Raw genomic sequence first — 27,734 nt, forward strand, 5'->3', positions numbered from 1 at the left:
ATCACTACGTAATACAAGATGCTATTATGCCTCCTCCTATTCCCCCACCCCAGAAGATTTTGAAATAGGAAGGATTTTTCTGTGTGATGGTGAATCTGGGTCTTTCTGTTTAATTCCAATCTATAATATTAAACATAGTAACTCCATTTCCCTTTTATTTCAAAGGACTTCAGTTGATTTATTTGCCTTGTTATTCACTTCTTCATCGCTGCAAATTATATATAGTATGTGCTTAATTAGTAATTAGTGAGCATAACAGAATTCACTTATTTGGAATGGTAACTATACCTCAAAAAACACAGGAAATGATGGAACAGATCTTAAAATTTCACTTTACCTTAAGTAGAAATAAATGCTATTTATACTTAGTTTAAAAACACAGTTGTAGAATTTTAGAATGTTAGAACCAGTCTTAGAGAGTTGGAAGAGAACAGTAGTTTTCAAACTTCAGCATGCATTAGAATCATCTGAGTGGCTTGTTAAAATACAAAATGCTCAGGCAACCCTCCAAAGTTTCTGATTCAGTAAGTCTGAGGTGGCCCTGAGACTCTGCATTTTTAAGAAGTTCCTAGTTGTTGCTGATGCCACTTGTGGGGAAACCACACTTTAAGAACAACTGTAATAGAGGAAAGGATGGCTGATTACTCAGATATTACCTCAGAGAGTTATCAAGATAGTGTGTGGTTCTCAGCCCTTTAGTATACCCAGGAGAGATCAGACACTGAGACCCATACTATTCAAATCCAAGAAACATAGATAAGCCAGAATCTCCATTTATTGCAGCTGCCATGTGAACCGGATACTTGGGATGACAGAGCATGGTCTCTTATACCCTATACTTTGATGGAGACCCTGACAAATTCTTGTTCTTTGAGCTCCTTTAAAAATTAGACTAATACAAGAAATATCTCATAGTTCTTGTCATTATTGTTATTACTGTTGCTTGGATTTTACACTGGCTTGTTTCCCTGAGGCCACTTTCATGTATGCTTATCCTTGCCTTTATAAACTATACTTTAGGATAGGGTTGTTTTCACAGAATTTCCCTCTCATCAGTAATCTTATCATTTTCTTTTTAATTTTCTATTGATGCATAGTTGATGTATAATATTATGTAAGTTACAGGTGTACAATATAGTGATTCATATTTTTTAAAGGTTATTTTCCACTTACAGTTATTATAAAATATTGGCTATATTCCTTTGTTTTACAGTATATCCTTATATCATATTTTATACGTAATATCATGTACCTCTTAATTCCCTACCCCTATGTTGCCATTCTCACCTTCCCTCTCCCCACTGGTAACCACTAGTTTGTTCTTTGTATCTGCGAGTATGCTTCTTTTTAATTATATTCACTAGTTTCCTGTATTTTTTAGATTCTGCATAGAAGTGATATCATACAGTATTTGTCTTTCTCTGTCTGATTTATTTCAATTTACATAATACCCTTCAAGTCATTCAATGTTGTTGCAGATGGCAAAATTTCATTCTTTTTTATGGCTGAATAGTATTCTATTGTATGTATGTATGTGTATATATATATATATATATACCACTTCTTCTTTCTCCATTCATCTGTTGATGGACACTTAGTTTGCTTTCATATCTTGGCTATTGTAAATAATGCTGCTGTGAACATTGGGGTGCATGTATCTTTTGAATTAGTGTTTTTCTTTGTTTTGGGATATATACCCAGGAGTAGAATTCCTTGGTCAAATGGTAGTTCTATTTTTAGCTTTTTGAGAAACCTCCATAATGTTTTCTACAGTGGCCGCACCAATTTACATTCCTACCAACGGTATATGAGGATTCCCTTTTCTCCACGTCCTCACCAACATTTGTTACTTGTGTTCTTATTGATGATAGCCATTCTGACAGGTGTGAGGTGATATCTCATTGTGGTTTTGATTTGCATTTACCTGATGATTAGCAATGTTGAGCATCTTTTCATGTGCCTTTTGGCCATTTGTGTGTCCTCTTTGGAGAAATGTCTGTTCAGGTCTTCTGACCATTTTTAAATCAGGTTATTTGTTTTCTGATGTATGAGCTGTTTATATATATTGGATATTAAACCTCTTATCAGTCATATCATTTGCAAATATTCTCTCTCATTCAGTAGGTTTTTTGTTTTGTCAGTGGTGTCCTTTGCTGTGCAAAAGATTTTAAGTTCAATTAGGTCCCATTTGCTTATTTTTGCTTCTATTTTGTTTGCTTTAGGAGATGGATTCAAAAAATTATTGCTACAATTTATGTCAAAAAGAGTTCTGCTTATGTTTTCTTCTAGGAGTTTTATGGTTTCCAATCTTACATTTAGGTCTTTAATCCATTTTAAATTTATTTTGTATATTGGTGTTAGAGAATGTTCTAATTTCATTCTTCTACATGTAGCTGTCCAGTTTTCCCAGCACAACTTATTGAAGAGACTGTCTTTTCCTCATTGTATATTCTTGCTTCCTTTGTAATGGATTAATTGACCAAATACATTGTTATTGACCAATATATTATTAATTAATAATTAATTAATCTGGTCTCTCCAGTTCCATTCACCTATGTGTATCTTTTTGTGCCAGTATCATACTGTTTTGATTACTGTGGCTTTGTAGGATACTCTGAAGTCAGGGATCATGATTCCTCCAGCTTTCTTCTTTTTTCTCGATTGTTTTGGCTATACAAAGCCTTTTGTGTTTCCATACAAATTTTAAAATTATTTTTTCTAGTTCTGTGGAAAATGTCCTTGGTGTTTTGATGGGGATTGCATTGAATCTATAGATTGCCTTGGGAAGCATGGTCATTTTAACAATATTGATTCTTTCAATCTAAGAACATGATATATCTTTCCATCTGTGTCATCTTTAATTTCTTTCATCAGTGTCTTACAGTTTTCAGAGTACAGGTCTTTTGCCTCCTGAGGTAGGTTTATTCCTAGGTATTTTATTCTTTTTGCTATGATGGTAAATGGGATTGTTTCCTTAATTTCTTTTTCTGATTTTTCATGGTTAGTGTATAGGAATGCCAGAGATTTCTGTGCATTAATTTTGTATCCTGCAATCTTACCAAATTCATTGATTAGTTCTAGTAGTTTTCTGGTGGCATCTTTAGGATTTTCTATGTATAGTATCATGTCATCTGCAAACAATGAGAGCTTTACTTCTTCCTTTCCAATTTGACTTCCTTTTATTTCTTTTTCTTCTCTGATTGCTGTGGCCAGGACTTCCAATACTGTGTTGAATAAAAGTGGCAAGAGTGGGCATCCCTGACTCATTCCTGATCTTAGAGGAAATGCTTTCAGCTTTTCACCATCCAGTATGGGGTTAGCTGTGGGTTTGTCATATGTGAGCTTTCTTATGTTGAGGTTTATTCCCTCTATGCCCACTTTCTGGGGAGTTTTTGTCATAAATGGATGCTGAATTTTGTCAGACGCTTTTTGTCAAAAGCATCTATTGAGATGATCATATGGTTTTTATTCTTCAGTTTGTTAATGTGGTCTATCACATTGATTGATTTACAGATAATGAAAATTACTTGCATCCCTGGGTTATCCCATTTGTTCCTGGGGTATGATACTTTTAATATGTTGTTGGATTTATTTTGCTAATATTTTGTTGAGGGTTTTTGCATCTGTATTCATCTGTGATAGTGGTCTGTAATTTTCCTTTTTTGTGTGACATCTTTGTCTGGTTTTGGTATCAAGGTGATGCTGACCTCATAGAATGAGCCCAGGAATATTCCTTCTCCTGCAATTTTTTGGAATATTTTGAGAACAATAGGTGTCAACTTTTCTCTAAATGTTTGGTAGAATTCACCTGTGAAGCCATATGGTACTGGACTTTTGTTTGTTGGGAGTTTTTAAGTTATTGATTTAATTTAATTACTGGTAGCTGGTGTGTTCAAATTTTCTGTTTCTTCTTAGTTCAGTCTTGGGAGATTTACCTTTCTAAGAATTTGTCCATTTCTTCCAGGTTGTGCATTTTTGGCATATAGTTGTTTGTAGTAGTCTTTTGTGATCCTTTGAATTTTTGTGGTGTCAGTTGTAACTTCTCCTTTTTCATTTCTGATTTTAGTGATTTGGGCCCTCTCCCTTTTTTTCTTGAGTGTCTGACTAAATGTTTATCAATTTTGTTTATGTTTTCCAAGAACCAGCTTTTAGCTTCCTTGAACTTTTCTATTTTTTTTAATCTCTATTTTATTTATTTCTGCTCTGATCTTTATAATTTCTTTCCTTCTACTAACTTTGGGCTTTGTTTGTTCTTGCTCTAGTTCCTTTAGGTGTAAGGTTAGATGGTTTATTTGAGATTTTTCTTGTTTCCTGAGGTAAGCTTGTATTGCTATAAAATTCCCTTTTATAACTGCTTTTGCTGAGTACCATCAGTTTTTGGATCATTGTGCTTTTGTTTTCATTTGTCTCTAGGTGTTTTTTGATTTCCTCTTTGATTTCTTCAGTGATCCATTGGTTGTTTAGTAGTGTATTGTTTAGCCTCCACATGTTTATGATTTTTGCATTTTTTTTCTTGTAGTTGGTTTCAGTCTCATAGCATTGTGATCAGAAAAGATGCTTGATCTGATTTCAATTTTCTTAAATTTACCAAGCGTTGTTTTGTAGCCTAGCATGTGATTTATCCTGGAGAACATTCTGTGTGCACTTGAAAAGAACATGTATTCTGCTGCTTTCAGATAGAATGCTTTACATGCATCAATTAAGTTCTTCTGCTCTAATGTGTCATTTAAGGCTAGTGTTTCCTTATTGATTTTCTTTCTGGATGATTTGTCCATTGATATAAGTGGTGTGTCAAAGCCCCCTATTATTATTGTGTTACTGTGGATTTCTCCCTTTATGCCCATTAACATTTGTTTTATGTACTTAGGTGCTCCAATGTTGGGTGCATATATATTTATAATTGTTCTATCTTCTTGGATTGATCCTTTCATCATTATGTAGTGTCCTTCTTTAACAGTCTTTACTATATAATCTCTTTTGTCTGATATAAGGTAGAAATGCTTATATTAGTTTCTTTTGATTTGCATGGAATATCTTTTTTCACACCCTCACTTTCAGTCTGTGTTTGTCTTCAGATCTGAAGCAAGTCTCTAGTAGGCAGAACATATTTAGGTCTGTTTTTTGTGTCCATTCAGTTACTCTGTGTTTTGATGGTAGAATGTAGTCCATGTACATTTAAGGTAATTATTGATATGTATGTTCTTATTGCCATTTTGTTACTTGTTTTGGGGTTGTTATTGTAGGTCTTTTTTTTCTTTCTTCTTTTATTCTCTTGTGATTTGATGACTGTCTTTAGTGTTATGTTTGGATTCCTTTTTCTTTTTTTGTGTATATCTATTATAGGTTGTTGGTTTATTGTTACCATGAGGCTTTTATGTAGCCGTGTGTGTGTATACACAATTGTTTAAAGTTGCTGATCTCTTAAGTTTGAAAGCAGTTTAACAACCCTGCATTTTTACCTGGCCCCCGTGTTTACTGTTTGTGACATCATATTTTACATCCTTTTGTGTATCCCTTAACTACTTGCTGTGTATATAGATGATTTTACTACTTTTGTCCTTTAGCCTTCCTACTAGCTTTATATGTGGTTGGCCTACTACCTTTACTGTATATTTGCCATTACCAATGAGATTTTTCCTTTCATAATTTTCATATTTCTAGTTGTGGCCTTTTCTGTTTAGAGAAATCACTTTAACATTTTTTATTATGTTGGTTTTGTGGTGCTGAACTCTTACCTCTTCCTTCTCTGTAAAACTTTTGATCTCTCCTCCAAATCTGAAGGAAAGCCTTGCTGGGTAGAGATTTCGTGGTTGTAGGTTTTTCTCTTTCATCATTGAAAATATATCATGTCACTTCCTTCTGGCCTGCAGATTTTTCTGCTGAAAAGTCAGCTGATTGCCTTCTGAGAGTTCCTTTGTAGGTAAGTTGTTGCTTTTCCCTTGCTGCTTTTCATAAGTATTCTATCTTTATTTTTAGGCATTTTAATCACAGTGTGTTTTGGGGTTGTCCTCTTTGGGTTGATTCTGTATGAGACTTTCTTTTCTCAACTTAGGGAAGTTTTCAGTTTTCGTGTCTTCAAATATGTTCTCTGCCCCTTTCACTCTCTCTTGTCCTTCTGGGATCCCTGTATTGGGAATATTGGTGCACTAGATGTTGTCCTAGAGCTCTCAAACTGTCCTTATTCCTTTCCATTCTTTTTGCTGTTCAGCATCAGTGATTTCCACTACCCTGGCTACTAGCTTGCTGATTCATTCTTCTGTATCATTCAGTCTACTGTTGATTCCTTCTAATGTATTTTTCATTTCAGTTATTGTATTCTTCATTTCTGTTTGGGTGTTCTTTAAATTTTCTAACTCTTTGTTAAAAACTTCTGACTTCTCACTCTGTGCATCCATTCTATTCCCAAGTTCTTTGATCACCTTTACAGTCACTACCCTAAACTTCTTCTCATGTAGATTTCCTATCTTCACTTCACTTCACTTAATTCACTTCACTTAATTCTTCTCCTGCGGTTTTTATCTTGTTCCTTTGTCTGGAACATTTTCCTCTGTCGCCTCATTTTGCCTAAGTTGCTCTATTTTTATGTATCTGGTAGATTGGTTATGATTCCTAACCTTGGAGAAGTTGCCTTTTGTAGGGTATGTCCTACGTGTTCCAGTAGCACAGTCCCCTCTCATCACCCAATCTATATGCTCTAGAAGTTCCCCTATGAGGGCTGCATGTATCCTTCTATTGTGGCAGGCTGACTATGTAGATGGTCTGGAGGCTTGGATGGCCCAGGGTCTTACCTTGTGCAGAGGCTGCCAGCCACTGGTTGTTGGGACTGGGTCACAACGTGGCTGACTGTGGAACCCCAGGGGGCCCCGGGGCTTATGGTATCTCACTGGTTTGCAGAGTCAGGGTCCAGAGGACTCCAGGGCTATTGCTCACCCACTGGGTGAAGCCAGGTCCTGGGGTTCATGTTGGACTATTGCCAGGCAGAGCTGGGTCCTGGAAGCTGGTTGCAGAGCCCAGGGATCCCAGAGTTCGTGTCAGGTCACTGGTTGGGGGAGGGTTTCCTGATACAGTTGGGTATGGGGTCCAGGGTGTCTCAGAGCTTGTGTCAGCCTGCTCTTGGGCAGGGCTGAGGCCCAGCTGGTCTCACAGCAAGGTCTGGCCTGCTGTGAGCAGGCCGGGTACCGTAGGCTGCAGGATAGTGGTTTACTTGTCTGCCCCCTGGTGGATAAGACTGGTCTAGAGGCTAGTGCAGGCTTCCTGTAGGGCAGTGGGGGACCCAGGGGCTTCCAGAGATGGTGCCTGCCCAATGGTGAATGGAACTGTGTCCAGGGCCTTCTGGTGGGCAGGGCCATGTCTAGAGGCATGTCTAGAGGTGGGTGTGGACTCAGGAGGTCTTCAGACAGCCTGTCTGCTAATGGGTGGAACTTTGTCCCCACCCAGTTAGTTGCTTGGCATGAGGCATCCCAGCACTGGCACCTACAGGCTGTTGGGGCTATGTCTTGGCACTAATGAGCCAGAGGGAGCATCCCACAATGTCACCTGCAAGCACCAGCTTCCACGTAGTAGAAGAAGCTTCCAAGAATGGTTGCCGCCAGTGTCTTATTTCCCCAGGGTGAGCCACAGCCACCCAACCCCTGCCTGTCTGGGGGACTCTCCAAGACCAGCAGATAGGTCTGTCCCAGGCTTCTATCAAATTACTGCTTTTGCCCTGGGTCCTGGTACATGTGAGATTTTGGGTGCACCCTTTAAGAGCGAAGTCTCTATTTCCCTCCAGTCCTGTGGGGCTCCCGAAATTAAGCTCTGCTGCCTTCAGAGTCAAATGCTCTGGGGGCTTGTCTTCCTGGTACAAGACCCCTGGGCTGGGGAACCTGATGTGGGGCTCAGAGCTCTCACTCCAGTGGGAGGACCTCTGCAATGTAATTATTCTTCCATTTGTGGGTCACCCACCCTAGGGTATGGGACTTGACTATATCACGAGTCCACCCCTCCTACCTATCTCATTGTGGTTCCTTCTTTATGTCCTTAGTTGTAGAAGATCTTTTCTGATAGGTTCTGGTCTTTTTCAGTGAGGGTTATTCTGCATATAGTTGTGATTTTGGTATGTTTGTGAGAGGAGGTGAGCTCAAGGTCTTTCTCCTCTGCTGTCTTGGCCCAACCTCTCTCATCAGTAATCTTAATTCCACCTTTTGAGTACATGTTAGTATAGTTAGTCACGTATACAAATTATAAAAGGAATTTAAAGACCTTCTACTCCAACTGCCTTACTTTACAATGAGGAAACTGAGGCAGCCAAAATAACTCACCATGTCACACTACTTAGGAAAAAGTCTTAGATTAGCCCACACCCTCCCCTACCCCCATCAAGTCCTATACTACTGAGCTCAACTGCCATGGGTGGAGGAGGAATCTGAGTCGGTATGAATGAAGTTCTTTTCCTTTTGAAAGGCTACATGGAATTTTTTAAACTAAGTGTTTTGAACATACTTAACTTGTAAGTCCCCTTCACTTAACAGCAGTGTGTTTTAACTGCTATGAACATCAGCTTCCAAATCTGTAAAATGAGAGATGGTACCTACCTTCAGGGCTTAGGTATTGTTTCTCTCTTCTTCCTCCCTTTCCTCTTAAAGTCACTTTCTAGTGTTAAGCTGTTGAAAAATAACCAGATTTACTGCCTTTAATTCTTCACTATTCTTTTCACTCCTCACCTCAAACCCTAGACCATTTGAGTTCTGCCCTCACCATTTTCCTGGAACTGTTTTGTTGAAGGTCTTAATGAACAACTGATGACTTTTTTCCCAGACATCTTCTCAGTCTTCAACTTGTTATCCCCTTCAGTTTCAGTACTACAGACCACCACTGCTTTTTATTTTTCTTTTTCTGCTGCTTTATTCACTACTCTCCATCTTGTTCACAGATTCTCCTCCTTTCTTCACCCCTTCAGATTACATTTTTTTCAGGGATGTGTTTCTGCCTTTTTTCTTATTCTTTGCCCCTTTGGGCAGTTCTAGTCATTCCCATAGTATTATTTATGCAACTGTCTTTGTGTGATAACAAATATGACATCTCTTTTAAGTGCTGGCTGCCTGCCTTATCTCCCCATGTCACCTAGTCCCCTGGTAATTCCACACTCAGTATATTTGAAGCTGCACTCATCTCTTCTTCCCCAGCCACAATGTGTTTTCTCTACTGTGTTCTTCATCTTCGTTAATCTCAAAAATGTGTATGTGAATACAGGAGACTTAGATTATCCAAAGCAATTTAAAAAAAAAAAAGTTGGTAGATTTATACTACCTAATTTCATGATTTACTGTAAAGATAGAATAATAAGGCAATGTGGTTCTAGCATAGATTAATTCTTAAAAAGATCAGTGAAACAGAATAGACAGCCTAGAAATAGACCCATGGTCTTACAGTCATGTGATTTTCAACAAAGGTACCAAAGAAATCCACTGAGGAAAGGAAAACCTTTTATGCATATGGTGCTGGAACAATATGGTATTCGTATAGAAAAACAAAATGAAGCTTAGCGCCTACCTTATACCATAAGCCAAAATTAATTTAAGATAGATCATAGACTTAGATGTAAAAACTAAAATCATACAGGTTTTAGTGGAAAACATAGGAGAGTATCTTCATGACTTGGGGGTAGGCAAAGATTTCTTAGAAAGGACACAGAAAACAAATACCATTTTAAAAATGATAAATTAGACTTCATCAAAATTAAAAACTTTTTAAGTTTTAAGAAAATGTACAGGCAAATCACAGACTGGGAGAAAATATTTGCAAAACATTTGACAGAGGATATATATATGTGTATATATATGTATATTGTATAGGTATGTATGTGCATATGTGTGTATATATATGTATATCAGGAGATAGATAGATACAGGATATATAAAAAATTCCTACAACTCAATAATAAAAAGATACATAACACAATATTTTTAAGTAGGCAAAATATTTGGAGACAGTTCACAAATTAATATATACAAATAATCAATAAGAACATGAGTGTTCAACATTATTAGTCATCAGAGAAATGCACATTAAAATCTTAATGAGACGCTACTATATATACACTAGAATGGCCAAAATTTAGAAGATTGATAATGCAAATGTTGACACGGTTGTGAAGTAACTAGAATTATCCTGCAGTATTGTTGAAAATATAAATTGGTACAACCACTTTGGAAAACTTACTGGTATTTTTTTTCTAATAATAAACATAACACCTATTCTGTGACCCAGCAGTTCCACTGTGAGATATTTCTCGAAGAAAAATGTAAACATAGGTCATAAAAAAGATCAATAGAAGTTTAATAGCAGTTTTATTCATAATAGCTAAAAACTGGAGAGAGCCCACGTATCCATCAGTAGGAGAATGAATAAGAAAACTGATATATTTATACAGTGGAATACTGTTCATCAATATAAAGGAATGGGTTACTAATAAACGTAACAAAAACATGCTGAGTAAGAAATATCTTACACGAAAAGAGTACATACTAAGGTTTTGTTAATATGAAATTCTAGAATAGGCAAAACTAATCTTCAGTGGGAAGAAAAATCATAATAATGGTTGCCTTGGGGTTGATGGAGTAGGGATTGACTGTTGTAAGGAATTTGAGGGACTTGGGGGCTGATCAATGAAAAAATATGACCCTTGGACAGGTTTGCATAAGAAAGGAAGTCCCTTACAGCATGAGACAATCTAGAGGTTTATGACCAAAGGACCACTATCCAAAAAAGGAGGAGGGCAAAGGAATTCCTGAGGTGAAGGAGATTGGAGTGGGTGGCTCTGGAGATTACATGTCTAAATGATGTTGCTCAGTAGCATGGTGGGGAATCTGGGTCAGAGAACTCCAAAGGTAGTAGTGACTTGGGTCTTATAACCACAAGCCTCTGTCTTATCAATGGCTAGCAGGTGTTGGGTGTAGTTTTGTGGAGTATACAAAGCAGGCAAGCTATAAAATGGTTAAAAATCTGCTTGTTTTGGGTTATTTTTTAAATAATTGGGTATATATAAAAATGTTAGTTTAGTTCCAGCAGACTTTGGAGCTAATGGATCTCAGCCTGCAACAAAGAGATAAACAACTTGAGCCAATACATAGAGGCTGTCTTCATCTAATTACTATAACAACTGAAAAGGGATAAAAGGAAATTTTTTGGAGCGATGATAATGTTCTATATCTTGATAAGGGTTTAAATTACACAAGTGAATACGTTTGTCAAAACTCAGAAAATATACACCTAAGAATTGTGCATTTCACTGTACATGATATGCATGCTGAAGTATTTAGGGGGAAATGTATGCAGATTTTACTGAAATGTCAAAAATAGAATGGGTTAATTGAGAGAGAGTTAGATAGGTATCTGATAAAGCAAGTACAGTAAAATTTTAATGGTAGAATCTAGTTTGGGATATACATATGTTTATTATAAAACTTTTAATTTTGCTTTTTGTTTAAAAAATTTTATAATGAAATATTAAGGACCATCATGTGGAGACAGACTGAGGGACCTGTTAGAAAACTATGCCATTGCATTAAAAAAATTATAGAGCTTTATATTTCTTGACCAAATTTAACCTATAATTATTTGTAGAAACTCAATCCTATATTTTATCATTTGACTAAAGATCTGTGGTGTTTGATCTGTTACAGGGAAAGTCCTTCTGCTAGCGTGGACACATGTGCATTTCTGTCATCATTTTTGTGCTCCAATAGAACTCTGCTAATTGATGGCCGGGTAGAACTGAAAAGAGGTCTGCAGAGGCAGGAGCGACATCTTTTCCTGTTCAATGATCTGTTTATCGTGGCCAAAATCAAGTAGGTATTCTGGACGCTCTCTCCTGGTTATCATTATAAAATTGCATTTCCACCAACAAAGGTAACCTTTATATTCAATGTTCACTGTAAGAATATCTGGCCTCTGTTACCATAACTAATATCTGAAGTGAGTCTTATGTTTGTTTTGTTTTGATTTGGTTTTGAAAAGATATTTTAATTATTTATTCATTCAACAAGTGTTCATTTAAGTCCCACTCTGTGCCATTCTCTGAATAAATAAAGGGGATACAGTGAAGAATATGATGGGTACAGTCCCTGCTTTTTGATGCTTTCATTCTAATGTGTGTAGGGAGAGATGACAAATTGTGCTTAATGCTGTGAATAAAATACGGTGAAGTGAAATATGGGATATATGTTAGGTAAGTATAGTCGGGGGGAAATAAATCAATGAAGAATGAAAAACAACTAGCCATGCAGATATTAGGGAGATGGGTATTCTAGGCAGAGGGAACAGCAGGTACAAGGGTGGTAGGGAAAGTTTGGCCCTTTGGAGGAGTTAAAAGAAGGCCAGCATAATAAGCAGGAAGAGAGTAATATAAATTGAGATTGGAGAAATAGACAAGGATCAAGTTATCAGGACCTTTATGGGCTGCATTAATTATCTATTAATTATCTATTGCTGTATAACAAATTACCCCAAAACATAACAGTTTATGGCTACAAACATCTTATACATTTTCTCTGAGTCAGGAATCTGGGAATGGCTTAGCTAGTGGTTCTGGCTCAGGGGCCCTCATGAGGTTGCAGTCAAGGTGTTGAACCAGGGTTATAGTCATCTCAGAGCTTAACTGGAGAGAATCTTGAAACTTCCCAGATCACTTATGTGGATCCTGGCAGGCCTCAGTTCCACAATGGCTGCTTTCCACAGTTCTTCTCCATGTAAGTTTCTCCACAGGGCTGCTTGTAACGTGGTATTGTTTCCTTCAAAGTGAAAGATCCAAGAGAGTGAGGAAGAGAGTATTAAAGGGAGAGAACACCTAAAATAGAAGCTGCAGTCTTTTATAACCTAATTTTGAAAGTAGTATACCATCATTTCTGATGTAGGGGCTATTGGCCACACAGATCAACCTTGGTATAATTGGAAGGGAACTACACAAGTGTATTAGGAAGCCGGGATCATTGGGGGCCATCTTGGAGGATGGGTACCACAAAGGCTATGATAGGAGTTTGGATTTCATTCCAAATGGTTTTAATTAGGGGAGTAGAATAATGTACATATTTTTAAAATATCATTCTGGCTATGATAGGTAATGGATTAGAGGACAGAAAAGAGTAGAAGCAAGGAGACTGGACAGGAGGTTATTGTAGTAGTCCTGATGAGATATAATGAAGGCTTTATCTGGGGAAATGGCAGTTAAAGGAAGGATGCAGACATATTTGGAATATACTTTAGAGGTAACCAAAAGAATTCACTTTTCGCTCAACACTAAATGCCAGCGCAGTTATCATCCAACCTAGAACAGGATAGTTACAACTTGCTCCCTCCCCCATTCTCACTATTTATGAAACATCATGAAAGAGTAGTTTAACAAATCCAGTCTCATCAAAGAGATTTTTTGTCACTAGAGAATAGTAAACTTTTTTCTACTATCCGTACCCTCACACCTAAGTTATGCCATGTCACAAATAAGATGTGGGTGGGGAGGAGATCAAGATTGTGGAGTAGGAGGACGGACGCTGAGCTCACCTCCCCCCAAAAACACATCAAAAATGCATCTACATGAAAATAAATTATCACTGAAAACAAACTGGAGACTGACAGAAAGACTCTTCGGCAACCAAGGCTGTAAAGAAAGATCCACAGGGAGTCAGGAAGGAAGGGAGGAGAAGCAATCAGGTCAGGACTCACATCCCTAGGAAGGGAAGAGAAGAGGAAGGAGGTATCATGGGCTTGCAGATCCTCCCTGGGGAGTGAGGGGTTTGAACCACATATTGGGCACCCCAGCCAGCACTGGGAAAACAAGTCCTCTTAGTTGGTTTGAAAACCACTGACTGACAGGAGGGCTGTAAGAAACCGAGACTCCACCCATGAAGAAATGGACACACTCTTGCTTACTCCCAAAACAAGGCAGAGGAAGCAGATTCAAACTGCCCAGGGCTCTGACAATAATGAACACCCCAGCCTCGCCTCTAACTCTGGTGCAATTACCAACTAGGATGAAGGCTAATGTTGCCGAGGCAAGTGTGCACTTGCAGGGGATGGAGCCAGCTCAGACCCAGCACTGCAGTTAAATGCGGCAAGGATGTTTATTGCTGGCACTCACAGAGGGCAACAGATCAGGAGCTGTCTGAAGCTCTGACTGACATGCTGGAGCCATCCCAGTGTGTGCCCTAGCTGCACCAGGTGCCTGCTCCAAATCCCTCTTGCTGCATCACTACTCCCCTCTGGGGTGAAGGTACCATGGCTGGGAGAGGGGAGAGTGCATACTTAGAGGAACAGAACCAGCTCATATCTGACCCTCAGGGCTTCTGCTCCAGCAGTATGGACCCGACCCTACCACAGATAGGGTGGTGATAGCTACTGAACATAGGAGAAGCTTAGTTTACACCTGGCTCTGGCTCTAGGCCTCTGCCTCCAGCCCTACCTCTCACCAAGGTGATAGCTGCCAACACACCCTGGGGGAAGATATGACGCATGCTCAGTTCAGATCCAGCTCTCCCACCAAAGCCACTGAGAACACACATACTTGAATAGGAATACTCCCACACAAGGACACTGCTTCAAGACTGGGATAGGTAAGTATTCACCTAATTTCATAGAGACAGAGAAAGTTAAACAAAATGAGAAGAAAGAGGAATTTGTTTCAAACAAAAGAACAAGAAAAAAAACTGAAAAAAACAACTAATGAAACAGATAAATAACTTACCAGATAAAGAGTTCAAAGTAGTAGTAATAAAAAAGCTAACTGAACTTGGGAAAAGAATAGATGAGCACAGTGAGAATTTTGACAAGGAACTAGAAAATATGAAAAGTACCAGTCAGAGCTTAAGAATACAATAACTGAAATGAAAAACACTCTAGAGGGAATTAACAGACTAGATAATACAAAAGAATGCATAAGTGTTCTAGAAGATAGAATAATGAAAATCACTAATCAAAAAGAAACTGTAGGACAACATCAAGCATACTAACATTTGTATTATACTGGTTCCAGAGGAGAAGAGAGAGGGAAACGGGCCAAAAAGGTATTTGTGGACATTATGACTGAAAACTTCCCAAACCTGAAGAAGGAAACAGATAACTAGGTGCAGGAACCATAGAGAGTCCCAAACAAGATGAAACAAAAGAGACCCACACCAAAACATACCACATTAAAATGGCAAAAGTTAAAGATAGAGAGACTTCTAAAAGCAGCAAGGAAAAAACAAAGTGTCACGTACAAGGAAACCCCCATAAGGCGATCAGCTGATTTTTCTACAGAAACTTTGCAGGCCAGAACAGAATGGCATGATATATTAAAAGTGCTGAGAGGGAAAAACCTACAACCTAAGTTACTCTACCTAGCAAGGTTTTCATTCAGAATTGAAGGAGAGATAAAGAACTTCTCAGACAAGCAAGAACTAAAAGAGCTCATCAATACTAACTTGACCCTAAAACATGTTAAAGAGCCTTCTCTTAGTAGAAAAGGAAAGGCTACAACAAGAAGTAACAAATTACAGAAAAGGAAACATACAACTAATAAAGGAAAATATACAGTAAAGGCTGTGGATCAATGACTTAAATAAGACAGTATGAAGTCTAAAGGACAAAAATTGTAAAAATCAGCTATAAATAAAATAAACAGTTAAGGGATAAATATGAACTTGTGAAATAGAACATCAAAAACACAAAATGTGGGGGAAAGAAGAAAAAATGTAGATTTTTTTAAAATGTGTTTGAACTTAAATGACTATCAGGTTAAAACAAGTAGATATACGTCAACATATATGAACCCCATGGTAATCACAAATAAAAAAAACCTACAATAGATACACAAAAACTAAAAAGAAAGGAACACAAATATTCCACTAAAGAAAATCATCAAACCACAAGAAAAAAGGAACAGAGAGGAAAACAAAAACACCAGAAAACCAATAACAAAATGGCAATAAGAGTACCTATCAATAATCACTTTAAATGTCATTGGAAAAAATACATCAAAAAACATTGATTGTATTAAAAAATCCAAGATCCATCTATATACTACCTACAGGAGACTTACTTCACAGCTAAAGACACATACAGCCTGAAAGTGAGGGGATGGAAAAAGATATTTCATGCAAATGGAAAAGACAAGAAAGCTGGAGTAGCAATACTCATATCAGATAAAGTAGACTTTAAAACAAAGCCTATAAGAAAAGACAAAGATGGGCATTAGGTAAGGATAAAGGGATCAATACAAGAAGAGGTATTATACTCATTGACATACATGCACCCAGTACAGGAGCATCTAAATATATCAAGCAAATGTTAAAAGAGAGAAAATGTTAAAAGGGAGAAACTGACAATAATACAATTATAGTAGGGGATGTGAGCACCCCACTTACATCAATGAACAGATCATCCAGACAGAAAATCATTAAGGCAACAGTGGTCTTAAATGGCATAATAGACCAGGTGGACTTAATAGATAGCTACAGCACACTCCAACCAAACCCAGCAGAATACACATCCTTTTCAAGTGTACATGGAACATTCTCCAGGATGGATCACATACTAGGCCAGAAAACAAGTGTCACCAAATTTAACAGGATAGAAATTATATCAAGCATCTTCCAATCACAACTGTATGAAACTGGAAATCAATTACAAAAAGAAAAATGGGAAAGTCACAAACATGTGGAGACTAAACAACATGCTACAAAATAAACAATGGGTCAATGAAAAAAATCAAAGAAGAAATCAGAAAATACCTTGAGACAGATGAAAGTGGAAACAGAACACTTCAGAGTTTATGATATGCAGCTAGAGTGGTTCTGAGAGGGAAGTTTATAGCAATACAGGCCTTCCTCAGGAAACAAGGAAAATCTCAAATAAACAACCTAACCTACCATCTAAAGGAGTTAGATAAAGAAGAACAACGAAAGCCCAAAGTCTTTCTTTCTTTGGCTAAGGTATTTTATTTGCTCCATTTTATGCTGAATGTTGACAATGTTTGCCTAAAATTATTTTGAGTTTATTGTCATTCTTTTCCATACTGAATTAGAACAAGTATTAAAGCTGGATGCGACCTTAGGGACCACTTTTGATATTCATTAGAAAGCTGAATTAAAAATTATTTTTCCAAAAAAAAAAATTATTTTTCCTATAGAAGTAGGGCTTTACATTTTTTTAAAAACAATGTTTATGAGCATCAGAGTATTTAGAAAGAAGCTGATATTATCTCTGTTAATAGCCATAGAGCACCTATTTGGAATTTACTAAAAGGAAATGAAAGTAGTTATTTCATACCCTCTTAAGCCATCTCTATTCTCATATTTTATTTCCTAAACAAATAGGGAAGTAATGATGAATTCTGTGTAAGTCAAAAAGATGAGGAGAAAAAAAGTTCTGATTATTAATTCATTACCAGTAGAATTACCATCAGATACTTGTGGAATATACCATATTCTCTACCCCAAAACGTATTTAATAGACCATCTCCATCTTAGAATGGAAGGAAATCTCTCTAGAATCCTATGTATTTCAACGGTTCACTGGAATTCATACTTTTAAATTTCCATTGGAATAGTCTAATACTGTTGGAAATTGAGAGTGAAAAATCTGAAGATACACACTGTGACCCTAATACTATCCATCTTAATATAAAGCTTTATTGGAATACTTGTTTTAAATATTTTTAAACTAGTACCTCTAGCTTTATGGACATAAATGTTCATGAGATTTCTCCCCTACTTCCATAATAAACAGTCCCATCAGAAAGCCTTGTAGGTGAGGAGATTTGAAAAAGTCTTAAGATAGTAAAGCTGAAGGAAACTTCATGGATACAAAGTCACCTCCAGGTGCTTTGTAAGAATGACTATATCCAGGGCTTTTTATAGATACTTAATGGTTATGAGCATAAACAAGCTCAAGAATCAACCCTGCTCAGGTTCGGATTCTAGCTCTGCTAGTTAAGCTGTTTGACTTTTGGCAAATTACTTAACCTCCCTGTGACAACATTTCCTCATCTCTAAAATGTTTGAGGATTAAACTTAATATGTGTAAAGTGTTAACAGTGACTGGCAAATGGTAAGTTCTCAATAAATATTGACCATTAGAATGGAAGTATTGTTTACACTTTTGGACAGTTCCTTGTTTTTTATATAATGAGGTGGAAATCTTGGTACTTTATTGATCTAGGGAAGGAATCGTTGGAATGGCTTTTTCCAAGTCAATAGGTATACAAGTTCCCACATGGTATTTGAAGTATCTAATATAAAGAGAGGCCTGCATTAAAAAACTCAAAATGTATGAAAACAGATATGGAAACATAGTTTTCCTTGGAAAAGATTCATAGTTTCAGTTTTATATTACCTAGATAGCTGCCATCAAGAAATAAGATTTTTAAAAGGAAAAAACAAAAGAAGTAGGATTTTACTTTTTAAAAAATTGAATGATTTATAGCAATAGGGTGAAAAATACTGAAATGAAATATAGAATGAAGGCATTGTGCCTCAAGGCACTTTTCTATTGTACTTACATTGTGTGCGCTACAGGAAGCATAGATGAGGCTTTGAATCTAGATTAGTCTTCATGTATAGTTCCTGAAAAATCCCTTTACATTTTATAAATCCTACTGAAGAATTTTAGCTTTAAATATTCCATGACGAGTTTTAGGGATACTTCCATATGAAGCATCTTTGATTTCATTTTAGCTTTTAATGTTTCCATAAATGGCTCTGAATGATAGAAAGTACCGACGTGTCCCTGGGCATTCTTTTTATCCTTACCAGTGCCTTCTAACTATTTAAGTCTCAGGTTCATTATGAGCATTAAAACTGTAAACTAGGTCAAGAAATATGATAGTGTCAATATCAGGGTTGTAAGGGGGATTAGATAGAAATTGTCAAAAAGCAATTTCATTGCCAGCTTAAAAGTAAATCACCTTCTCTGTACCCAGAGATAAATATTAATTGCATCAACTCTACTTAAATATAATACTTCCTGGCATCTTTTTTTTTTTTTCAGCTTAGTTTAAGGTCTATTCTTAGGCTACAGTTTTTTCAATTTTAGCCAAAATATAAGGGGAAATGGTTTAAAAAGGAAATTTAAAATAATCTTTGCTTCTAAAGACTAGAAAATCATAACCACTCAGTTGGAAATGCATTGTAAATTTCTCTAATTAATTCCAGTTTATATTTTTTAGTGCATATAAAGTGAAAATTTTATAAATATTTTAATAAATAATGTTTATGTTTAATCTTTTATTCAGCCACTCAAATAATTTTGGAAATAAGCAAGTTGTAAATAATAAAAGAATTCTTTTTTTATAACAGCAGTAAGTTTAAAATTAGGTTTTTGATCCAAATGCAATGCTCAACGTATAGAAAAATAAAGTTGCCAGTTTATGGCTATTTGCTGCCATAAATGCAGGCATGAGGACCAATACACCAAATGTTTCAACGGCCTTTTTGGGCTAAGGTAGCCAAATGTTACAATTTACTGTGGTAGGCACTGAAGGTAAGAAAAATGAATGAGACATTCTTTGCCCATGATTAGTGGAAACTGTCCTCTTATCACAAGTATAGAAGTTCTCATAAAATTTAAGAAACAGAATAACAAAAAATCCTGTCTGGTTCTTATCTTTCTAGATATAACAACAACTTTAAGATAAAAAATAAAATAAAATTAAGTGACATGTGGACAGCAAGCTGTGTGGATGAAGTGGGAGAAGGCAACACCAATGCCCTGAAATCCTTTGTCTTAGGCTGGCCCACAGTGAACTTCGTGGCCACTTTCAGGTGAGAACCATAGCTTGTCCTGTATTCACATGGGTTAGCTACTGTGAAATACAGTCAGCTATGTAATTTCTAGGATGGAGAGAAAAAAGGTTAATGCAGTTTTGTTCCCCTAATTTTTTAAAGAAAAATATTTTATTCTGATTGATCTGTTCTATTTTGTCAATAAGTTCACTTGTATTCTGAAGCCAATAACTCATCTTTTGGCACACCCCCAATAAAGACACCTGTATGCCTTATGTTTCTCCCAAAGAGTTTTTTATTAAAATATGTGAAATGTAATGGTAAATATTGAGAACTCTTGGAATCATTTACCTTGGTTTGAGCTGTGATTTTTAAAGGGGCTACTGAAACACCTCAAAGACCATAGAAGAGGAATAGAGTGGTCAGAGCTCTAGGAGCCCCCATCTCCAACATCCCCTTCCCTCATGTTTAGGTATTTTCTTTGTATATTGAGCTTTCAAGTTGGCTTTTTAAACCACTGAAACAGACCTTTTACTGAAAACAATTTTATAAAATACCCCAATTAAGCTTGAATAACTGGTTTACACTCCCAAATTTCTTAAAAACTAGTTTTTAATTATAGAAATAAATTTAATGTCATGAAATAATGTGTTTCCTAAATTGCTTTCTATAGAGATGTGACAATCAAAAGCAAATTTATGACTCAAGGAGTGAAAGTCAGTTTCCTAAGACTCACTCCTTGGCTGGGATGGAGTTGGAGAATGTACAAATAGAGAATCTTTGTGCTCTTATCTGAACATGCTGATTGGTACTTTTTAGTTCAGAGTGAGCATACCAAAACTCAAACTTATGATTTTGAACGATTGTGCCCTCAAGTCCAATATTTGTTTTACACTTAAAATAGCTGGTCTTTATTTCATGCACACGTTTTTCTTTCTACTTCTCTTCTCACTACCATCAAACTCCTCAGGCACCATCCTAAAGCCAGATAACTAAATGTTTTAAGCTGTTAATCTTCTAATAAAGGAAAGGCATGCCATTAAATTCTATTACGCACTATTGGCCTACCACAAGATATTAAGAACTTATTTGGAAGAAACATGTATTTGTATCATTCTCTGCATATCTTCTTTTCCATGACAGACTTCTCTAGATATTATCAATTCCAATTATTTAATCTTAGAGTTTACAGCTGAAAGGAAGCGATTTCAAGTGAGGGGTGGGACTACATGATGTCTTTAATCAAGGAGTTTCCATAAAACTTTTTTAAGAAGAAGGGAAAATGTAGAAACAAGTTTTGCATACACTGTAATTCCTCAAAAAGTATAGTACTTTAACTGAATGATTAACATCACTAGTGATGTTGTGTGAATATCATCTATGCTTTGATAGAATGTAATGAGGAGCAATTCACTTCTGTGGTATTTCTCCCCCAAACCCATAACCCCAGTCTAATCCTGAGAAAAATATCAGACAAGCCCAAATTGAGGGATGTTCTGTGGGGTTACCTGACCAGTAAGCCTCAAAATTGTCAAGGTCAGAAAAAAAAAACAACCAGGAAAAGACACAAAAAAGGTCACTAAGGAGACATAATAACTAAATGCTATGTGGAATCCTCGAATGCATCCTAGAATAGAAAAAGGACATTAGTGGAAAAACTGGTGAAATCTGAATAATCAATAGTTTAGTTAATGGTAATGCACCAATATTGGTTTCTTAGTTTGACAAATGTGCCATGATAATGTAAGAGGATAACATTAGAGGAAACTAAAACTGGGTGTGAGGTATACAGGGATTCTCTGTACTCAATCTTTGTAACTTTTCTGAAAATCTAAAATTATTTCAAAATTAAAGATTACTCTTAAAAAAAGTAGTGTTGAAGAGTTCGGACTCTGGTATGGCAGAGTGACGTATTAACAGACTGACCACTCTATAGATAACAACTGTAAACTCTGAACAAAACACAAACAGCAACTCCCTGAAGGTTCTGGAAAGTGAACAAAAGTTGGCAGATTTTGGAGAAGAATTGAAACTTTTTAAAATTTTATTATTTATTTATATTTGGCTGTGTTGGGTCTTCATTGCTGCACATGGACTTTCTCTAGTTGCAGCAAGTGGGGACTACTCTTGTTGCAGAGCGCAGGCTCTAGGCGCATGGGCTTGCCCAGTAATTGTGGCTCACGGGCTCTAGAGCACAGGCTCAGTAGTTGTGGCACACGAGCTTAGTTGCTCCATGGCAAGTAAGATCTTCCTGGACCAGGGCTCTAACCCGTGTCCCTTGCATTGGGGGGTGGATTCTTAACCACTGTGCCATCAGGGAAGCACCAGCACTGAGCAAGTTTTCTGTTTTTAAGGCATTATTAGCCTGAGGAAAGGCTGCAGTCAAATCATGGTGCAGAGCAACTAAACTGACGAAAACCCAGTCTTTCTGGGCTGAAACACCAAAGTACAGAGTCTGGGTCAGCCACAGCCACAGGAACGTGAGGGAGGAAATCTCAAAAAGAAGAGTATCAGAAAAAGGAAGCTCCAGATTTTTTGTTTAGACTCTGCCTAAGTCTCTGGCTGAATGCTGAACCACACATGCATGGAACAGACTTTAAAGGAGCTTGAAGCTAAGGCTAAAAGAATTGAACTGAGGTGCTGCTCAACACAGGTGAAATAGAGTTTGCAGCTTGAATCTAATAAAGTTAATTGTCTGTTAAAACAAAAACATCATTATTTTGCAAATATAACAAAACTCAGAGTCTCTAAAACACAACATTTATAATGTGTAGAATGTAATCTAAAATTTTTTAACATATGAAGAACCTGAAAAGGAAAAATATAACAAATAGAAGCCAATCCTGTGATGATCTATTTGTTGGAATTACTGTAAAAGAACTTTAAAGCAGCTCTTATAACTATGCTCAGTAGGTAAAAGGAAAAGCCAATTGAAATGAATGAAAAGATAGGAAATCTCAGCAGAGAAATAGGAAATATTTTTTAAAAGCCAAATGAAAATTCTAGGACTAAAAATTGTATCTTAAATTTTTAAAAATTCCCTCTGTGGCTTTAGTTGCAAAATGGAAATGAAAGAGAAATGGGTCAGTGAAATTGAAGGTATATCAACAGAAATTGTCCACTCTGAGGAAGAGAGGAAAAAAAAGATTTTTTTAATGAAAAATACATCACAGACTTGTAGGAAAACCACAATGTATAACATACATGTAACGGGAATTCCAGAAAGAGGAGAGACTGGGAATGTGGCAGAATAAATAATGGTTTGAAAACCTCCCAGATTTGGTGAAAGACATAAATGTAAGCTCTGTGAACCCTAAATAGGAGTAATGTGAAGAAAACTTCACCTATTCATGTTATAGACAAACTGCTATAAACCAAAGATAAGAGAAAATCATGAAAGCAGCCAGAAAAAAACAACACATTACATATAGTGGAACAACAATTTGCCTCACTGTGGTTTTTTTCATCAGAAATTATGGCTGTTTCAGAGGTCAGTGAAATGACATCTTTAAAGTGTTTAAAGAAGACTCATTAGATTGATCAAGATGGCAGAGTAGGAGGATGTGGAACTTACCTCTCCCCACGAACACATCAAAAATACATCTGTGTGTGGAATAATTCTCACTGAAAACTAACTGGAAACTGGCAGAAAGACTTCTGTACAACCAAGGCTGTAAGAAAGATCCACACGTAATCAGATAGGAAGGGAAGAAAAGTGATCAGGCTGGGACCTTGCCACTGGGAGGGGACTCAGAGGAAAAGGGAGATTACACAGGCAGAGACCTGCCCTGGGGAGTGAGCAGTTCAAGCCACAGATTGGGCATTCCACTCCTGGCGTCCTACACAGGGGAGACCAACCCCCTTGGTGGGTTGGAGGACTGCTGGAATTAACAGGAGGGCTGTGGAAAACTTAGACTCTGCTTGCACACCCATACCCAGAAACACACACACACACACACACATACACAAACACACAAGCTGGCTTGCCCCTGAGGCAGGTTGGAGAGGGCCGATAAAGGATCACTCTAGTGCCTGCCAGTTTCCTGTGACCATCTCAGTGTGCTCCTCGGCTCTGGCAGAGTGAATGCTCAAGCCCCGCTTACTCCATGTTGCAACTCCCCACTGGAGCGAGGGCTGCTATGACTAAAGACAGAGCTTGGACCACCAAAGGCAACTTGGTCCTGGGGTGGCATCTGGGTGGGGTGGCAGTGTCTATTGTTGGTACTTACTTAAGTAGTGCATCAGAAGCAGCCCAGAACTCTATATAACAGCCAGTCCACCACTGCTCATGCCCCAATATATGGAGAGAGTTCACATGGACCCCACTTGCCCTGCAGTACAGCTCCCCGGTGAGGTGGAGAGGAGGGAGAAGGACAAAGGGAACTTGGACCCAAGGCTGCCTATGAGCAGATTAAGGAAAACAATTGCAGATTCCTGCACAGGCAGCAGATTAGAGACAGCTCAGATATCTGTCTGAGGCCAACATTAGCCAAGAGCCAACACAGGACCCCCTTGCATCAGCACTGCCACCTCTGGAGCAAGGGTTGCAGTGCTTGAAGAATTGAAAGCACACACTTAACGGGAACAGAGCCAGCTCAGGACTGAATCTCAGGGCTTCTGCTGCAGCAACTTGAGACCCACTGAGCAGAGAGGAAGTCCTGCCTCACATGTAGCTTCAGCTCTAGCCTATCCATCTCCAGCCACACCCACTACCAAGGCTATAGCTGCCAACACACACAGTATCCACATCAAATAACTTGTATCCACAAATAACTTGTATCCACATCAAATCCAGCTCTCCCACCAAAGGCACCGGGCACACACAGTCTGTATAGAGATGCTCCCACATAAGTACACCAGTTCAAGAATATCATACGTAAGTGTTTCACCAAAATTCATAGAGGCAGAGAATGTTAAGCAAAATGAAAAGGCAGAGGAACTGGTTTCAACTGAAATAAGAGAAAACCCCTGAGAGAAATAAATAATGAAGCAAACAATGTATCAGACAAAGAATTCAAAACGTTCATAATAAAAGTATTAGCTGGATTAGGGAAAAATAAATGAACACTGACAAATTTTAACAAGAATCTAGAAAATATGAAAAGACCCAGTTAGAAATGAAGAATTCAATAACCAAAATAAAAAACACACTAAAAGGAATAGCAGACTATGTGACCTGGAAGATAGAATAATAAAAATTACCAGATAAGAACAGAAAAAAATTTTAATGAGAAAAGTTTAAAAGATCTCTGGGATAACATTAAGCTTACCAACATTCACATTATAGGAGTCCCAGAAGGAAAAGAGAGGAAGAAAGGGATTGAAAATATATTTCATGAAATTATGGCTGAAAACTTCCCAAACCTGAAGAGAGCAACAGATACCCAGGTACAGGAAGCACAGAGGATCCCAAACAGGACAGGAAGGAGTGACGTGATGTATTCAAAGCGCTGAAAGGGAAAATCTTTCAACCTATGATACTCTACCCAGCAAGATTATCATCTGGAGTCTTAGGAGCGATAAAGGACTTCACAGAAGGCAAAAACTGAAAGAATTCATCAGTACTAAACCTACCCTAAAATAAATGTTAAAGGGTTTTCTCTAAGTGGAAAATAAGTAAGAATCTATAGGAAAGGGAAAATTCCACTAGGAAAGGCAAATAATACTAAGAACTGAGGATCAACCGCTTAAGTAAGCTAGTATGAAAATAAAAAGAAAAATTTGTAAAAGTAGCTATAACCACAATAAACAGTTAAGGGATAAACATGAAAATGTAAAATATGACATCAAAAACACAAAATGTAGGAGGGGGAGTAAAAAATATAGATCTTTTAGGTTGTATTTGAACTTAAATGACTACAATTTAAAATAAGTAGATGTAGTTGTAGGTCAACATATATGAACCCAATGGTCACCACAAATCAAAAACCTACCATAGATACTCAAAAACTAAAAGGAACACAAGCATACTACTAAAGAAAATCATAAAACCACAAGGGAAGAAACAGAAAGAGAAGAAACAACAAGAGAAGAACTACAAAAACTACAAAAAACAACCAGAAAACAAGTAATAAAATGGCAATAAGTACATACCTATTAATAATTACCTTAAATGTCAGTGGACTAAATGCTCCAATCAATAGACATATCTGGCTGATTGGATTTAAAAAAAAAAAAGCAAGACCCACCTATATGCTGCCTACAAGAGACTCACTTCTCAACTAAAGACACACACAGACTGAAAGTGAAGGCATGGGAAAATATATTTCATACAAGTGGAAAAGACAAGAAAGCTGGAATCTCAATACTCATAGCAGACAAAATAGATTTTTTAAAAGTGTATAACAATAGACAAAAAAGGGCATTATTTTATGATAAAGGGATCAATAAAAGAAGAGGATATATACTCATTAACATACATGCATCCAATACAGGAGCACCTAAACATGTAAAGCAAATATTAAAAGACATAAAGGGAGAAACTGACAGTAATACAATAATAGTAGGGGATGTCAACACCACACTTACATCAATGGACAGATCATCCAGATAGAAAATAATTAAGGCAACAGTGGTCTTAAATGGCATAATATACCAGATGGACTTAATAGATAGCTACAGCACACTCCAACCAAAACGAGCAGAATACACATTCTTTTCAAGTGTACATGGAACATTCTCCAGGATAGATCACATACTAGGCCAGAAAACATGTGTCAGCAAATTTAACAGGATAGAAATTATATCAAGCATCTTTTCCAATAACAACTAGAAAACAATTACAGAAAGAAAAATGTGAAAAACACAAATACTTGGAGACTAAACAACATGCTACTGAAGAGCCAATGGGACAATGCTAAAATCAAAGAAGAAATAAGAAAATACCTTGAGAAAAATGAAAATGGAAACACAACACTCCAAAATCTATAGGATGCAGCAAAAGCAGTTCTAAGAGGGAAGCTTATAGCAATACAGGCCTTTCTCAAGTAACAAGAAAAATCTCAAAAACCTAACCTACCATTTAAAGGAAGAGAAAGAAAAGAACAAAGAAAGCTAAAAGTCAGCAGAAGGAAGGAAATAGTAAGGAACAGAAAGGAAACAAATAAAATAGAGACCAAAAAAAAAAAAAAAATAGAAAACACCAACGAAACCAAGAGCTGGTTTTTTGAAAAGATAAACAAAATCGATAAACCTTTAGTTAGGCTCACCAAGAAAAGGGAGAGGACCCAAAGAAACAAAATAAGAAATGAAAGAGAAGAAATAACAACTAATACTACAGAGATACAAAAATCATAAAAGAACTCTGTGAACAGTTGTCCAACAAATTGGCAGCCTAGAAGAAATAGACAGATGTCTAAAAATATACAACCTGCTAACAGTGTATCAAGAGGAAACAGACAATTTGAACAGACTGATCACTAGTACTGAAATTGAATTTGTAATTTAAAAAAAACCTACTAGCAAACAAAAGTCCAGGACCATATGGCTTCACAGGAAAATTCTACCAAATATATAAAGAAGAGCTAATTCCTATCCTTCTCAAACTATCCCAAAAAATTGAAGAGGAGGGGGCACTCCCAGACTCATTCTATGAGGCCACCATTACCCTGATACCAAAACCAGGCAAAGACACTACAAAAAAAGAAAATTACAGGCCAATATTTTTGATGAATATACATGCAAAAATCCGTAACAAAATATTAGCAAATGGAATCCAACAGTATATAGAATCATACACCATGATGAAGTGGGATTTATTCCAGGGACACAAGGATGCTTCAGCATTTGCAAATCAATCAGTATGATATACCACATTAACAGATGGAAGGATAAAAATCACATCATCATCTCAATAGATGCAGAAAAAGCATTTGAAAAAATTCAACATCCATTCATGAGAAAAACCCTCATCAAAGTTGGATTAGAGGAACATATCTCAACATAATAAAGAGCATTATGATAAACCCAGAGTTAACATCATATCCAATGGTGAAAAACTGT

General features: G+C 36.9%; 1 protein-coding gene across 1 annotated transcript in view; it reads left to right on the forward strand.

Moving 5' to 3' along the window:
* ARHGAP20 (Rho GTPase activating protein 20) overlaps window positions 1-27,734 on the forward strand; it is a 146,294-nt gene that overhangs the window by 74,946 nt on the left and 43,614 nt on the right. Inside the window, exons 3-4 of the mRNA XM_060017181.1 lie at window positions 11,664-11,828; window positions 19,623-19,772. Of these exons, the coding sequence (XP_059873164.1) occupies window positions 11,664-11,828; window positions 19,623-19,772 (315 nt within the window). The remainder of the gene's footprint in view (window positions 1-11,663; window positions 11,829-19,622; window positions 19,773-27,734) is intronic.

The sequence above is a fragment of the Delphinus delphis genome, chromosome 8 (assembly GCF_949987515.2).
Source record: "Delphinus delphis chromosome 8, mDelDel1.2, whole genome shotgun sequence".
NCBI lineage: Eukaryota > Metazoa > Chordata > Mammalia > Artiodactyla > Delphinidae > Delphinus > Delphinus delphis.